Source organism: Pseudomyrmex gracilis, unplaced genomic scaffold (assembly GCF_002006095.1).
Source record: "Pseudomyrmex gracilis isolate BER0280 unplaced genomic scaffold, ASM200609v1 scaffold_60, whole genome shotgun sequence".
Taxonomy (NCBI): domain Eukaryota; kingdom Metazoa; phylum Arthropoda; class Insecta; order Hymenoptera; family Formicidae; genus Pseudomyrmex; species Pseudomyrmex gracilis.
The window spans coordinates 322,008-338,001 of record NW_018020644.1 but is presented as its reverse complement, the minus strand read 5'-3'; the positions used below and the strand labels follow the sequence as shown (position 1 = coordinate 338,001).

The 15,994-nt window shown below is 37.7% G+C and overlaps 1 protein-coding gene across 1 annotated transcript in view; it reads left to right on the top strand.

The window, feature by feature from the left end:
- The window catches only part of LOC109854175, a 42,636-nt gene that overhangs the window by 23,456 nt on the left and 3,186 nt on the right, over window positions 1-15,994 (top strand). The window contains exons 7-8 of the mRNA XM_020427011.1: window positions 1,233-1,545; window positions 14,368-14,577. Of these exons, the coding sequence (XP_020282600.1) occupies window positions 1,233-1,545; window positions 14,368-14,577 (523 nt within the window). The remainder of the gene's footprint in view (window positions 1-1,232; window positions 1,546-14,367; window positions 14,578-15,994) is intronic.

The window sequence follows — 15,994 nt, the reverse complement described above, 5'->3', positions numbered from 1 at the left end:
CATTTAAAACGTGTTAATTTAGTGAGTTAAATCAACACGTATTAAGCGTGTTCCAATTTTAAACACTAAGAAACGTATTAAAAGTGACTTCAATAAAAACACACGTCAAGTGTGTTAAATTAACACACTTGGATTTGCAGTGTACGTATCGTGGTGGCGGCATAGCAGTCGAGAGTAAATATGGGCCGAAGTAGATACCATTAAATCCAGACGCGCGATACAACGCGGCTGTTGTGTTACTGCCGACCGACCAGGACTACGAATCGTCCGTCTTAAATTGCCGCCATTAAACGCACGTACGCGCACGTAAATCCACAGCGGTATTGTCGACCGCTGCCGCGATTCGATTATTCGCCTCTGTAATTCGGCTCGCCGCTGTCTTACGCTGATATGTTGCGTCGCACGTGTTTGTTCATTAATGTGTTTCGTCGTAGTGACGTTGATCGATCTCTCGTTGCGAGATTGCACGGCGAGAGATTGTTTAAGAAAGGTACGTGCGGCCGCGGTCGGTGCGATAATTGCGTGAAAAATGTTTCGTTAAACTGATTGAAACTCCACGAGAAAAGTTGAAGATGAGACAAAAATAAATGTTGAAATTATCATTTGTAAATGTAATTTATTGATGAGAGTTTATTTTGTGACGCTCTTTACGTTGTGTCAAAAAACAATCTATTTTTGTTTTTAAATTGATACACGAATATGATAAAATCTCGTTCGACTTGTATCCCAAAAGTTTCAATAACAGAAAAAAGACATAAGTATAAATTTTTTCGCGATTTGATGTATCCGGAAGTTTCCTATCATCGTCGTGAATAGCCATTTTCTCTGTTATAAGATTGATGAACGAAGACGAGATAGAGATTGCCGTCAGGCACTTTTACGTTTCTCTTTTACTTAACGGCAAAATCTTGTCCGCAATCGGGACGGAGTATCATCAATCTTAAATGATTACTGCTTCCATCAGCTGATTCGATTAAATCTTTCTTCTTTATTCGATTCGGCGAGTTTTCATTTTTCTTGTCGTAGTTGAAATCAAAATGTACATTTTGTTATGAGAGTTGATATGGTAATAACACTTCGTAACGATTCAATTATAGCAAAATGATTTCGAACAAACAGCGCACTTACATTTTATTTTAATTTCTGTACAAATTTGTTTACGGATTAATACAAACAGAGACTTTTCTGCTGAAAAATCTGGCTGATCGGCGGCGTTCTGCTTCGCGTTTCAGAGAGCCAAACTGCAAACTCAGGTCTCTGAATGTGTCAAAATGTCTTTTGGGTGGCCTGGATGCAGGGTGTTTGGGCGAGACCATTAGACGAGCACGCAATTTAGACGCTCTGAGAGCCGCTGGTGCATCGAGACCAGCCGATGTGATGCCTCTCGTGTTGGCTCTCACGGAAGCGCCGTGTCTCCAGCTTCTAGATCTGTCCAGTCCTCGACTGGCTCTGGACGATCATCCCTCGAGGTTATTGTGCCACGCTCTGGCCAGGAACACAACTCTCAAGTTGCTCAGTCTGGAAGGATGGACGTTTCGGATAGAGGTGAGTAAAATATGATTACAGAGTCATGAAAACTTCAACGTACAACATATATATATGACACTCGCTATTATATCCCAACGAGGACCGCGTATGTATATAAAGGAAGCGGTCAAGCGTATAGTTTAGTTGTGTCCTGATGTCGTTTCTTTTCATGATCTTGCGAGCAAAAAGAAGCAATTCGCGAAAATGAGAACGCGAACAGAAAAATAAGGACAAGCTGGAAGAAGCAAGAATTATTTGCTCTGTCGTGCGAACGTGCAATTCGGAAAAGTAAGAGAATGACAATATACCTTCGCACTTTTGCGAGAAGAACTTGTGATAGTGCAACCAACCACGCGAAGGAGCTGAATTTTTTCTCATCCATGTAGTAATCTTTACAACAATATTTGAAAGTTGTCGTTGTATATAATATATATGAATATTAGACAGTTTTTTGTTTAAATTAAAAATAATCTCTACAAAAATTTACATAAAAAGATGTTTAGTTGTTTACATAAAATTTTTTGCTGGTTTTATTTCGCTTTAGTTAACAATAAATGTTTGATTAAAGTTAATATAAATTTGAATACCTTGTAAATAATTAATCATTGTACGTTTTGCTTATTGAGAAGCCAGCTTATTGCGCGGTCCATTATCTACATTTGAATTAAATATACGCATCACGATATTCTTTAGTGATATCAAATGTCTCAACAACAGCGATATTTGCAAATCATTAGCTGCAATAATCGTTGGACATAAAATGCGGGCAGAAATTGCGTAATTCCGATGCATTTTCAGCGCGCTACAATCTTCACGTTTGATATAAACGCCTCTTACAAACAGCACGCGTTCGCTCTCTCTCTTATCATTTTCGTTTTGCTTCCGTAACAATAATACAATAATTAATATTTACTGACGTCAGAGAGCGGCGCGGCGATTAAATAATTCCAGATTAACGTGAACGCGCAGAACGCGCCGACCACGCGCGTTCCCGATGTCGTAATAACGTGGCGCTTATCGTTAACTGTTCCGCAGCGAATTTCCACAACCGTGGTTTGCCGAGCTCCCCGCTTCATACTCTCGTTCGATACATAATATCCTCGCTTTTATGCATGAGAGAAACAATCTCGCCCTTCTATTTTACTAAGTTTAACAATTTCTGTACATTTTGCAAATTATTTTACGAGACACTTACGTATCTCGATAAGTTTATTGTTGTATTATTTCTCTTGATGTCATTTGTACAATAGTTAAAAGTCTTTCGAGAATGTGTTGCTTTTTAATTGGTGAATAACTGTACAAACTAATAACTCTCTTTAACATCGAATCTATTAAAATCGCACTCTCTGCTTTTAGTCAAAGTAAACTTCATAAAAACAACTTTTTCTTCGTCGCTGTATACAATCGTGCCACTAAATAAGTATTCCGCGGAATCTATAAAAGGATACAGCTGAAGGAATCGCTCGCATCGGAAAACTGCAATATCGTCCCGATACAAAGCTCTACAGTTAGATCCCCGTGAGTCAATATTGTTTCCATTTCGTTAAGCTTTGAAACGTTAAGGACCGGACGAAAGAAGACAGGCACCGAAAAGAAGAGATCGGTTCCGTGGTATGCGACCAGAATCTGCGAGACTGCATCCTCGGAGCTTTTGAAGAAGTTATCGAACGCTTCGAGAGATCGACGAAAGGAGCCCAACCCGACGCGGGTGACCCTTGGTCTGCCAACAGTAACTTCGTAGATCGTAATAAAAGGAATCGACTGGAACTCTGCGGCTTTCCATCGAGTGCCCTATCTGTCCGCTCTTTCGAACCCGGAAATTGCCGGATAAAACATTTTTACAACTTTTAATTGCGTAAAGTAACTTTTCTAATCACTGTCGTGGCCATCAAAGTAACGTAGCATATCCAGGATGAAGCTTTTTTTAAAAAAAGTTGTGTTTATTCACATTGAAACAATGGATCGAAAATGCGACGGATTATGTTCGAACAGTTTTAGCGAAGGTTTGTAAACAAGTTCACATAAAACATCTTGACAAACTTTTTCAAAAAAAAAAATTCAAGTACACGCGTCACTTGCAAACATGTAAAATAAATATAAAGAAAATTCAAGAGAGAAAACTAATATTCTTTTTACGAAGGATTAAATTGGAGAACTCAGTAACAATATTTATCGTGCAGAGTTGCATGTTGTCGCGCTATTTATTTACCCGGCGAATATTGTTTGCAAGCCGCAGGCTCCCGTCGAGCTTCCGGCCGCAATTAAAGACTTTCGAAGTATGCTAACGAGCGCGGTTGCTTCTGTTCGTCGTGTAGCGCAACAACCTCGTACGTTTAATCGCTCAACGTATAATTACATTCATACCGACGAAATTTCGAAGCGTGCATTTCAAAGCGTCGGTAAAGCGGATACTGGTTCTTTTTTGTTGGTTTTTATTTAAAACATGTTTTGTTTTGTGCTAAATGCAAAATTATAAAAGAGGAAGAGTTTCATAAATATTTTATAAAATATACATATTATAAAGTGCATTCAAATGTTTTGCAAAAAATATATTTATGAAAATGGGAAGAGAGAGAGAAGAAATATTATATGTATGTACACTCTCTCAAACGCAGTTGATGTAGGAATAGCAAATCGTGAACTGTGCAGTAATATTTATAGTCGTTGTTGTGTTCGCTGTTATATGTATATTTTTTCTTTTTACTATGTCTCCTTGAGTTGTTAGTAATGTGTCATTATTTTATTAAGATACAGGCGTTAGAAAAAATCTCGCCTGTAAACAGTAAAAATTAGAATCGAAGAAACGCGGAACAAGACGCGGGAAGCATAAAAAAGAAAGAGACACAGCCGCGAATAATTCCACAGTCGCGCGTTCTGCGACTGGATAATTAATTATCGGTGATTCCGGTTCGCACTAAGAGAAGTGTGGAGAAAAGGGTAAGCGAGGAGGAGTCGCCTCCGGGGATGGCTCGAGTATTGTTTAGACGCTCACTAATTACAGTCAGCTGGAGAACTCAACGTGGAAGCGAGGCGGCGGCAACTGGAGATGCCTTCAATTTATTTTGCTCTTACCCCAGACCTTATTGTCTTTTAATAAATTGCAAACGTTTCGGCCGGACCATGCGGTTTTTGTCAATACGTTATAAATCAAACGTTGTTACAAATGTAGAAAAATTAAATAACGAGTAAGATAAATGTTGTTACTTACAAATTATAGTGTTTTATTTACAAAGCGAGATACAGTTTTTTTACAGTCAAGATGTGATTTTAGATGTGTAGTTGATAGACTTTAATCTAACCTACTTCTTGCAAATTTAATTCGAATCTCGGCTCGCTTTCGCAATCCAATTGTTGCTAAATGCGGGAATGTTTTATATATACGTGCATTTAATTTTCTGTCGTGTATTTTCTGTAATGTATTATGCGCATTGTTCGTAGTACTTTATTAGTTCGCTTACCTCGCTACATATACAATCCGATTTCTGCTTTTCTTCCTACGCTTGTTAGATGGAGCGGAAACTTCAACAAGAACTGTGTTGTACTTTTTGTCGTTTTCTTTCTCTTCGGCGTGGCTACGAATGACCGTTGCATTTAATCTAAAACTTTGCAAAATCGAGAACGAGCGAACTTAAAATTACAATGGAAAAAAAAAAAGAATAGAAGATCAAGTATAAAAATAAATTCAAACATAATAAAGTTGCGACTAAATAAGTACGACTACAAATATCAAAAGATCAATCGTATCAATCACATATGATATAGATTTCACGAGCAATTTTATTTTACATGCGCTCGTAAACATCGCGAGACATATAAAAAGCGAAAAAAGGAGAGAGCAGCTGATTACCGTAGATCGGTGAAGCGGAATCGGCTCGTCTTATCTTGCTCGCTTTCTTTCTCCTTCTCGTAATCGACCTACCCTATTTCGCACTTTACTCTCTTTTTTCATCTCTCGTCAAATAGGATTTCACTCTTTTCGCCAGATTTATTCTCGTGTATCCGACGCGATCGGTTTATTTTATTTTTTTGTTTGGTTTGTTTTTTATTGCTATTGAGATGATGTTAGAATGTGAAAATCACGAATGGAAAGTAATCGGCGATCGATAAAAGTACATGAGAATAAACATTTGCAACAGTATTCTAGGCTTTTAAAATAAAATACTTAAACAACATACACAGAAAAGAAAACGTATTTTCACATACACATATGGTAGAAGCGCGTCGAAGAAATAAAATTGAATTTAGCTAAATTTGTACAGCAGTAAAATGAGTTGTGCTATGTCATCAACTTTTTATTACGTTTAATTAATTACATGTCAATTTGCATCAAGCAAATGGATTTTTCATAGAACTCAATAGACGCGTGATTGTTTGTTTTTTTTATTTTATTTATTTATTTTTTTTTTATTACTACATTGTCGCTGACAAGTTTTTCATACAAATTTAGTTTTTAAATTTTAGATTAAATTTATAAACGTCAACCATGTGCGATTAATATTTCTCGATATACACGGTTAGTAATTGCGTTAATTAAGCCACATAATTAAATAAAAGAAATGATTGGCCGAAATAGGTCACAAGAGAAGTGCTTAAAAGCCAAACTAAAGCGTCGTATATAGAACAAAAATATAAATCTCTTGTCTCCGAGATAGAAGAGAGAGGTAAAAGTAGAAACGGATGTTGTGAAAATATTCGATGAGTGACGTTCAAACGAGACGGTAAAACGCAATGATGAATGGAGCGTCGAAGTGGCAAATGGGTTTCAGCAAAAAATTACAGACGACAAAACAACGCACTTATTTTTTAAAATCTTATCTTTATGTATGTTTGAGATCAAAACACATACACATTATACGCGTGTATGTATTTTATATTATATTCACTTTTTTAAATACATTGAGAGAAATATAAATATTTTTCTATAAAAAAATATATAGTCAAAAGTTTTAAAAATACGGTTTGTTTACTACAACGATATCGTCATGTTGTACATATACGTATAAATGGAAAATAATTTTTCAACATTTCTTTAATACAAACAAATGGAAAAAAATCTCAACGTTTTCTCTGTTGCAATGTATTTGGCATGCAACAAAATGGTGAGAGAAAAATGCGGTGTTAGTCAATGTGTGTGTGTGTGAATTTTTGTTGTGAAAATTCCTTCTTATAGAAGATTACGCATTGGACTGCAGATAGCAGCGCAGTATATAAGTATCATTGATTTCCGATTTTCTCCGCAACTCTTCTCTTTTCTCAAACACTCTTTCGACTTCACTATTCAATTTGCTTTATAGGATTATACAGCGAGATAAACCAGTGTCTCTCAATATTTCTGATACTGTAAGATCGTACAAAATCAGAGAAATTATAGCACATATGTGAGCCATAAATAATTCAACAAACAGTTTGATGTATTAAAACCACAATTTTATATAATAATAATTCATTTTCAATATTTTTAAGCAAAACCTGTTCACAAATATGTCGCATTTTGTTTTTTAATCTTTATAAGAATAATCTTTTTTGTCGTATAATTTACTGTAATTGCTACTTATATTACATTTCAAAATATAAAATCAATCATGCAAAATTATTTGAATCTGGTAGAAGATCACTAAGTGATTCTCGTCGTAAAATTGCGGAATAAAGCAGCCATAAAATACAGTAGTAAATACTACATCGTCGAATTAAACTGACGCTATCATTTTTCCATTATTCAGAACCGCTTTTTGGCGGGATCGGACGACTTATTTAAATTTAATGCTGACCCAGGGAAGATCGGCCAATTGCTAAAACTCTACATTGTAGACACAATTGCGAGACGGAAACCGGTATAAATAAAGGCGTGACACTTGTATCAATTTATTTAAATTCAATGTCGACCTATAATAATAGTATTTACATAATATGATGAATAGTATTCATCAATGTATATTGACATTCGACAAGATAAATATTTCGTATTGACGTTAAAGAATCTCAAGCTGAAATTTTAATTCACAGCATGCACGACACCTGATTGCGCTGTACTTTTTTTATTTCTATAATAAGTATTTGTTTTACTTATGTTATTATTTTGTCTGCAACTTTGTGATTATTTTTTGTCATTACAAGGAATGTAATTCTCTCTTAACGAGAGAGTTTTATGATACTATCATTACTGTTATAAGCGTCGTTTTCTCATGGAAACGTCGGAGAAAAGAGGAAGATACCGTCTTCCAGAAACACTCCAATAAAGAATAGCTATCTGGAAACCGTTATCTTGGGATTAAAAGTTTTTGTCTCGAATCACTGACCGTACCGGTATGTCCATCCTTACACTTACAACTGCTTATAACTCCGGTTTAAGCTTTCGTCCGCTCTCAGCCAACCCTTAATGCGTATAAGCTAACGCAGAGTAGGAATAAAACTGGTGCAGTAGCCTGAATATAATTCGCGGATAAATTGCACAACCGGAAAATCTCCCCAGTCGTTTGCTGATATCGTCCAAAAAGATGGCTTTAGTGTAATACGCTAGAGAGTGCGATTATATAAAACAATGCGGCCTGCCGAATCCTTCCGGAATGATCGTACCACTGATCACTTTCATTGCCATTTAGCGCGACAAGCCTGGCTGACGATTATCATTCAAAAAGAGCGAGTCAGAAACAGAGTAGCAAACTGTGAAATTCTACACAAAATATTGTTATTGACGTAACATACTAAAACTTAAACAATTGTTTTGTTTTATTACATTATTTAACTTTGCATGTTTTATGTTTTGCAAAGAAATGTTTATTTTATATTTCCAAATTGGAAATCAAAAACATTTTCTGTAACATTATTAAACGTATATACAACTGCATGTATTACATTATAAATTTACAGGAATTGTAAATTTACTGACAAATGAATGATGGAAAAAACATTATAAGCGTTCACCTTTATGTGTTCATGTTCTTCTACTACACAAAGAGACTGATTTTACGAGATATATACTGCGCAGAGTCTAGTTGGGCGCAAAAGTCGAGGCAAAAGGATGAAATTTAATACTACGTCGCCATATATTAAATTGCGAACGGCGTGGACAATATCTAGGTCGGTGACCCTTGAATGCGAATATTCTGATAAAATTTAACAGGTCAGCTGTTATCCGCGAATCCTCTCTTTTCTCTCTCTCTCTCTCTCTTTTTCCTCTCTTCCTTCCCTGCTTTCGTTTCCTTTTATACATAACGCGATACATACATAGGTGACACGCCATTTTTGCATCTGATGTCAGTCTATAGAAAACACGAACAAAGAAATTGATTACTTTAACGTGACGCAAAATGCGAAGTATGCACCCCAGCCAACAGCACTTCCCTCGTCGCGACTTGTACCTTTCTCGATGAATTTGTAGCCGAGGCTTTTCTCAGAGAAAATGTGGCGCGATGCCTGACTAAATGTGATGTAATTTAAGGTGATGAATCAAAGTATGTTCAAAAAGCAAATATTGTTTTGCAAAAATTGAAAACAACATCTTTATATATATATATATATATATTTGATTAACTAATCTCTTATTTTTAATATCACGTACAAAAGAAAAACTTAATACTTTAATAAATAAAAACACATTTTATCAGAACGCTAATTCTGGCACGCAAGCGTCATTAAAAGTTTGCAAGACAATAATTAACTATTGTGAATTAACTAAATAAGACCGTAATTGGAGCAATGTCTGTGTCAACTAAATAACAATAGACTTTTTATTTTACAAAATTGAGAAGTAATTACATTCCTTGTCAGTGACAAAAGCAGGCTGTCACACACGCGACGCAAACAGAAAAGCAATATTTACTAATAATCAACTTTACGCAATTAATTGAAAAGAGAATAGCGAGATTCTGTAAAATAATTTAACCGCAGCGAAATGAAAGAAAGAGAGAGAGAGAGAGTGAGTATAATATATGACGTGCCATACTTCGCAATTAGCAGGAATCAATTTGCGTCGGAAACTATTAAACACCGCTTCCTTCCGTCCTAATTTTCCGGCATTATTCGCCGACGATCCCGAAGACACGCCAGCCATTGTGCCGCATAAAATACCGACGACGCGAACAACATAAATTTTGAAGTCGACACGTGTCGCCGATAATCAACAACCTGACAAGTATATATACGTGAAACGCGCAGAAATAGCCAAATGTAATTCTCGATTTTACAAAATCGACCTCGTTTTACGCGACAAATCACGTGCGCTCGAAACACTCTTTCATCGCTAACTGGAATCAATCCTTTCATTTCCAGCTGATTTTCGAGTGTAATGATATATTAAATATAGAAAATATATCTTTGAAAATACTAATACTAAAAATTTGCATGTTGAATTTAAATAACAAACTTCTCTGTTCGGCAGAGTCGCGCGAGCGACTGTCGTTGACAGTCGCGAGAGTTCATTACGATCCCCGAAGAGAAGGCGTCGTCTGTAATTTCGGCCAATTTTCTCGGCATTATTCCAGTCGCTTGGTACACTCGGCTGGAGTGCCCTCGTAAATCTCACGATCCGCCGGCGAAATTATTTCCTGTCAAAAAAAGACCGTCGTTTCTGGATGGTAAAGAAAGGAGAGAAGGGCACGAACATGGTAATGAATAAGGAGAGAGAGAGTCCGACGACCGGGTATCGGTATCGCGCTGCGTCCTATGCACTGCAAGAATCCTCACGAACTCGGGTGAATTATATGCTCACGCTATGCCGACATACGTATCTCTTTTTACATTCTCTTTTTCTTTTTACACAAAAAAAAAGAAAACCACCGCGACTACCGACGACGACGATTTTAGGAGGTGAGATACAGCAGATTTATCATTAATCTGCTGAAAATAAACTTCATTAGTTTAGAGCCGCAGTTTTCCTGCGTAGATAAACTTTTTCTGATTTTTTTTGACACGTCAGTGAATTTCGCTCGTTCATAGACCGTCACATATGCAGTGAAGCCTTTTCACTATAACATTCTCGCACGGGAAACGAAAAAGCTTTCAGAAAAAAAGAGAACGGTGAAGGACTTTTCATGTCCTCGTGGCATTGCGAAAACACTACAAATTTCCTGGGCTCATTCTGTACTCAATTTTTTATTTATTTATTTTTTTTATTGGCAGTTACTGTAATTTGCCTTTTTTCGCAAAAATTCGTTGCTTCTTTTATTGTTTATTCTTTTTGGTTTGTATATAATATTTGTGAGTAAAACAATATTTTATTAAAAATAAATTTTGAAAGATAAGAGCCGAGAATTTAAACTTGAGAGCGCTAACAGCTGGGGATTCGAAGTTCAGTCGAGTTGAGAATTCAGAGTTTACATGTACGCAAGTTCGCGAACCTTGTTCACAATTGCATTTTAAGATCCTGATAGTGTTTCATATACCTCTCTAGAGGCATAATTCTGGCGCAGCTTTATCGCAACGAACATATAGCTCGATTACGAATGCGAATATATAGAAGCTTATCGCTAACAAATCGCGTGTTCGGATTCTTGCAAAATGATATCATGACACACAAGGTCTCTCGGCGAGCTGTCGTCGACAACACGCGCGTTTCATTTTCGGTCGTCTGAATAGTATCAAAAAAACAAATTCGCGACACATACCTGTACATATGTGTATCACATCTTCTCTTCCGCTCTTTTGATCTCGACAACAGTAACGACGACGACGTCACGCTGTGGGTTCAGTGCGAATTTTATTCATGCCGTTTGCTCTTCACTCGTGCACATATTCTGCGCTGATGAAACCAAGTGGGATTTGGCGAGAACGCGATTCCCAGAAAGCGACGCTTGTCAACGAACGCTTGTCAAGAAGCAATAAATATCGCTCGCTCGTAAATATCACGGTTAGCAACAATAAATCCCGCGTTTACTTCGGAATTTTCACACACGGAGTAAATCTCGAGAGATTGCGAAAAAAGCGCTGCGTCTCCGCTCTCCCGGCTACACGTGTATTAATCTCATGTCGCTCGCCGCATTTAAATATGAATAGTCTTGAGAGTAACTTTTGTAAAAACCAAATAAATCACATTAATAAAAACAATAATATTGTTCCGGATAACTATAGTTATATCTCTTTCCAAGAGTTTCTTCAACATTTGTGCTAGTTTCTTAGATAAGTGATTGACACCAAATTTATATATCTAGTGTGACCTGTTAAACTAAATTTTCATATCACTTTTACGATATAATTTAGAAACTTCGTTTAACGCAGAAAATACGATATATTGTATCAAGTATAACGTCCTGAGAGATGTGTACTGTGCTCTCTGAAATTCAAATTTCCACGCATATCGTGCAATCAAAATTAGGGGAGTGGACAGACTATAGAAATACATGTATGTATGTGAAAGATACATATTTTCTGACCTGAGATAGCCGAAGTTTCAAACAAAACCAGTAGAAGATTCCTGGTATCATCTTGTATTTATATTATATATATATATATATAGATCAGTAATATAAATTCGTATGCGTTATGTTTCTTATGCGACCTCATACACTTGAAATAATATTTTTGTATGAAAGAAAATAAAATGTTTAAAGTAAGATGTAAATATGATATCATCGTTTTTGCCATCTATTCGTATGAAATTTTTTTACTTAGTGATGATGTACGTTTCTGACGTTTGGCTATTTCAATCTGAAGAGGGATGTTATATGAACACGTTATATATAACGTACGGAAATATCACGAACGATCATAGATACTTTACTGTCAGCACGCGCTACGTGCAGCATAATGTAATCTTCCAGTGCGCTCGTAACGCCATTCGGAGATGAAAAGAATATTTCCTCTTCTGCCTGCTCGTCTAGCGGTGACATTTTTTACTGAATCGAAATTTTCCATAATTCAGACTTTATCTTGAAATACTTTCGTTCAGAGAGAGATCACGTACACAAAAAAGACAAGAACTGAAAAGACTTTTTATTGTAGTTTTGTAATCCGAATCGAGAGACACTAAAGAAAACTCGATCGGCTTTGCCGTTTCTGAGATACGAAAATCTCACCTCGTCTCAGTTTCGCGTAGAAAGAGACACCACCGTGTCTCTTGATGATCTGTCAAAACACCATAAACACTTCGCTCTCGAGAGTCGTTTACCAGTTCAGGAATCGTTTTTTTCTTTTATCTCAATCGAGATACGCCAGCTGGGTCAAGCCAGATAAATGGACTGTCGAGGACGTTCTTCCTAAAGCAAAATCTACTCTCGACCTTGTTTGCCCAACGGATACGGCATAATCGTCACGCACGATCGTGTTTCTTGAATCAAATCGCACAGCAGAAAATTGACATTACGTATTTAAATTGCTGCCAATTCTGTTCTACGTCCGAAAAGTAAAAGAATCAATATTATCTCCATACAATATTGAATTGGTTTGATTAAATTCTCCGCTTTTTTCAATTTTTTCAATAACACTGTCGCAAAAAGAATTTTGCATAAAACATTCAAAATTAAAAAACAGTAAATAACATAAAGATAAGAAAAATAACTTCGAGTACGTAAAACTCGCAGTATTCGCGTATCTAATTCGAAAAAGAATTCGCCATCACGTGCCCAAGTCAAACTTGGTTTACGCAGTTTGAGGTTCACGTAAATCTTACATGAAGTTCAAAAGTAAGGCTAACTTATTAATGAACGCACGCGTCTAATGTATGGCGCGCAAACTAAGCGAGCAGGCAGCTTCCGCTTACATAGTTTTCCACGGAGAAGTGAGAGCACTCCCTTTTCGCTCTCTACTCGCTCCCGTGAGATGTACTCGCTCCTTTCTGCGCGACGATGCTCCTTGCATAATGAAACCGCTCTCCTTCTGCTCTTCGCTCTCGGCATCACTAGGATCGAACGAGCGACTTCGTCTTGCTTCTGGATCCTTCATTTAATCCTTTGTGTTTGGCGCACGTTTCGACGGAGAATCACATGACGATGTATTCAACGTGCCTCGAGAGAACCATTTTGAAGAGACGCAATCTTGAAGAACACTTCGAGCGAGAATTCTTTTTTAATAGAATCTTTTTAAAAAACAATATTTTACTTAGAGAATTTGTTTTCGCCAGCGAAAATCTTTCGTCGATTCGCAAGAGACGACTTACTCGGCTCTCTTACGAGCGGATTACTCGTACCTTGTTAACCCTGTGTTGTCGGCTTCCCCAACGATGCACACAGCGGCGCCTGTATAATCCACGGTTGCACGGAGCTTCTCTCTCGCCGTCTTATTGCCGGAATAACGTAATATCGTCGACGTGTAGTCGACGACGACGACACGCTCGAGCTAAGACGCTCTCTATCCGACTTAACGACATTCCCGTGGCGGATTAGGTCGAGTGAGAGGGTAGTTCTGGTATAGGAAGCAACGAGAGCGCAGCAGCACACATCGGCCGGGATATAGGATTAGTCGGGGTTCTCTCTGACGGTGAAGATGAGGCGCGGATGTTGCCGTCGCGCGACGGCGCTTAGAGCGCGTCCGACGAGATTTTCAGAGAGGTCCGTTTACGCGCGATTTAGCAGAAGCGTCGCCCACTTTGCGCTTTTAACATAACACCGTGTCGGATACACATCGGCTGTATATATCGAGTGTGTTTGAGTTTGTAAGCACACAACGTCTTATACCGACCTCACACAATCAATCATATTGTCAGTATTAACAAATATATTTGTTGATAGTATTATTAATCATGCAAGGTCCGACTTATGTTTACAACTCTCTCCCTTTTTCTGTCAACAACAGTTACAACAGTCTTTATAATATTATTGATATCAGTTTTAATATTGATAATTAATACTGAAGTATAGTATTGTTGACTGTTTACTGTTAATATCACGTCATTTTGATGTCTTCTTGCAGGAATCGGATAGTTTAGCGGTATTTTCCGAGTTGCTGAGATACACGAGCGTGCGCGAGCTGAGTCTGTGCAATGCGCGGTTGCATTTAGCAGTGCACGAGGGTCCTTTATCAAGATTAGGACGTCGCGATGACGCTGGCGCAGAGCTCCTGCGAGCTGCACCACCTCCAGCCTGTCCCGCGATCGTTTTCCTGAGACTAGCCGGATTCCAAGTAAGTACTTTCCTCGAGTATATCTTCGCAAATTTCGGAAGTAAAATCCAAGAAAATAGTTATCGAAATTTCTTGAAAAGTCTAAATTATAATTTTCTTATTGTAAAATTCGAATTTTACGATTTTTTCTTCACACAATGTCCATCATAAGCATTATCGAGCATTAATGTATTAAAAAGTGGTTTAATTTACAAATTTGTTACAAACACATTGATTCCACAGTGTAACAAGCGTATAATGACGTGTGCAAACCTATTATTCCTCGAATCACCGTGCGAAGACTATCCGCTGGCGCGCAGTTACATGCCTTCAAGTGCAGGCGCGTACCATTACGAGAAGATAACATACATACACGGTATCGCGCTTCCAGTAGACGCAAATGTAAACTGTCCGTTTCTCTGAGTCGGAGTCTCCTCCCTCGCTAGACTGAGACTGCGTACCTATCGTGTTCCCGAGACCTGGCAGGACCCATTAGGTAGACACTCGCCGCGCGCTCTATCCAGAGCGGAAATCAGTTCGTGATTCGAGTTCTCCATTCTCAGCAAAAATGATTTCGTCTCGCTTGAAAAATGAATCTCCGCTACAGTCTATGAAACACGCCACGAAGAAAATCGGTTAACCTCCTGAAATACCGCGAATATTGTTCTCTTCGTTCTGTTTAACATTGTATCTCTTTGTAATTCTGGTTCTGGGCCCGGAAATTGTGGACGTGCCGGTAACATCCGCGTAACATCTCGGAAATATCTCGTCTTCTCTCTCAATTTCGTCCGGAGATCTAATTCAGGTCGCCGAAAAATCCTGACTCAAGAATCTCCGAAAATCCTTCAGATTCGGGATCTAAAACTTCTTCGGAAGAACAGAAAAGTGACAAAGAATCAAGTATCAGTAGATTTTATTTTAAAATGTTTATAAAGTTTTTAATATAAAAAATGTGTATCCGTAAAAATAGCACTTGATTATATGTTAGTTACTATGCTCTTGTCACTCTTCGTAGAAAGACACGATATTAGCCAATCCATTTCCGGAATGCCAATTTCATATCCGGAGAAATGCCCGCCACCTCTCTCGCGTCTTTCACTCTTATCTCTAACTCGTATATTTTCTATTACACGCGCAATTACAGTCTCAGTCGCGCCAGAACGACGGCGATAAATAAAGGACGGCCCAGACCGACATTCGTCTTCGTTGTCTCCGCTCGATTCTATCTCTCGTACTGTACAGGGTGAACCGTAAAATAGATCACTGAATAGTGCAGATACATTTTTTATCTTACAATATTTCAAATATTGCAATGTTTTTCAGATTCTTAAGCAAAATTGTTACATCAAATGCTTGATCGAAAAGTTCCTCTTATCGTCTGCCTCGAAACCTAAATTCGCGCAAGAAATCATGTGATTCAATTAATCTCCGTTCTAAA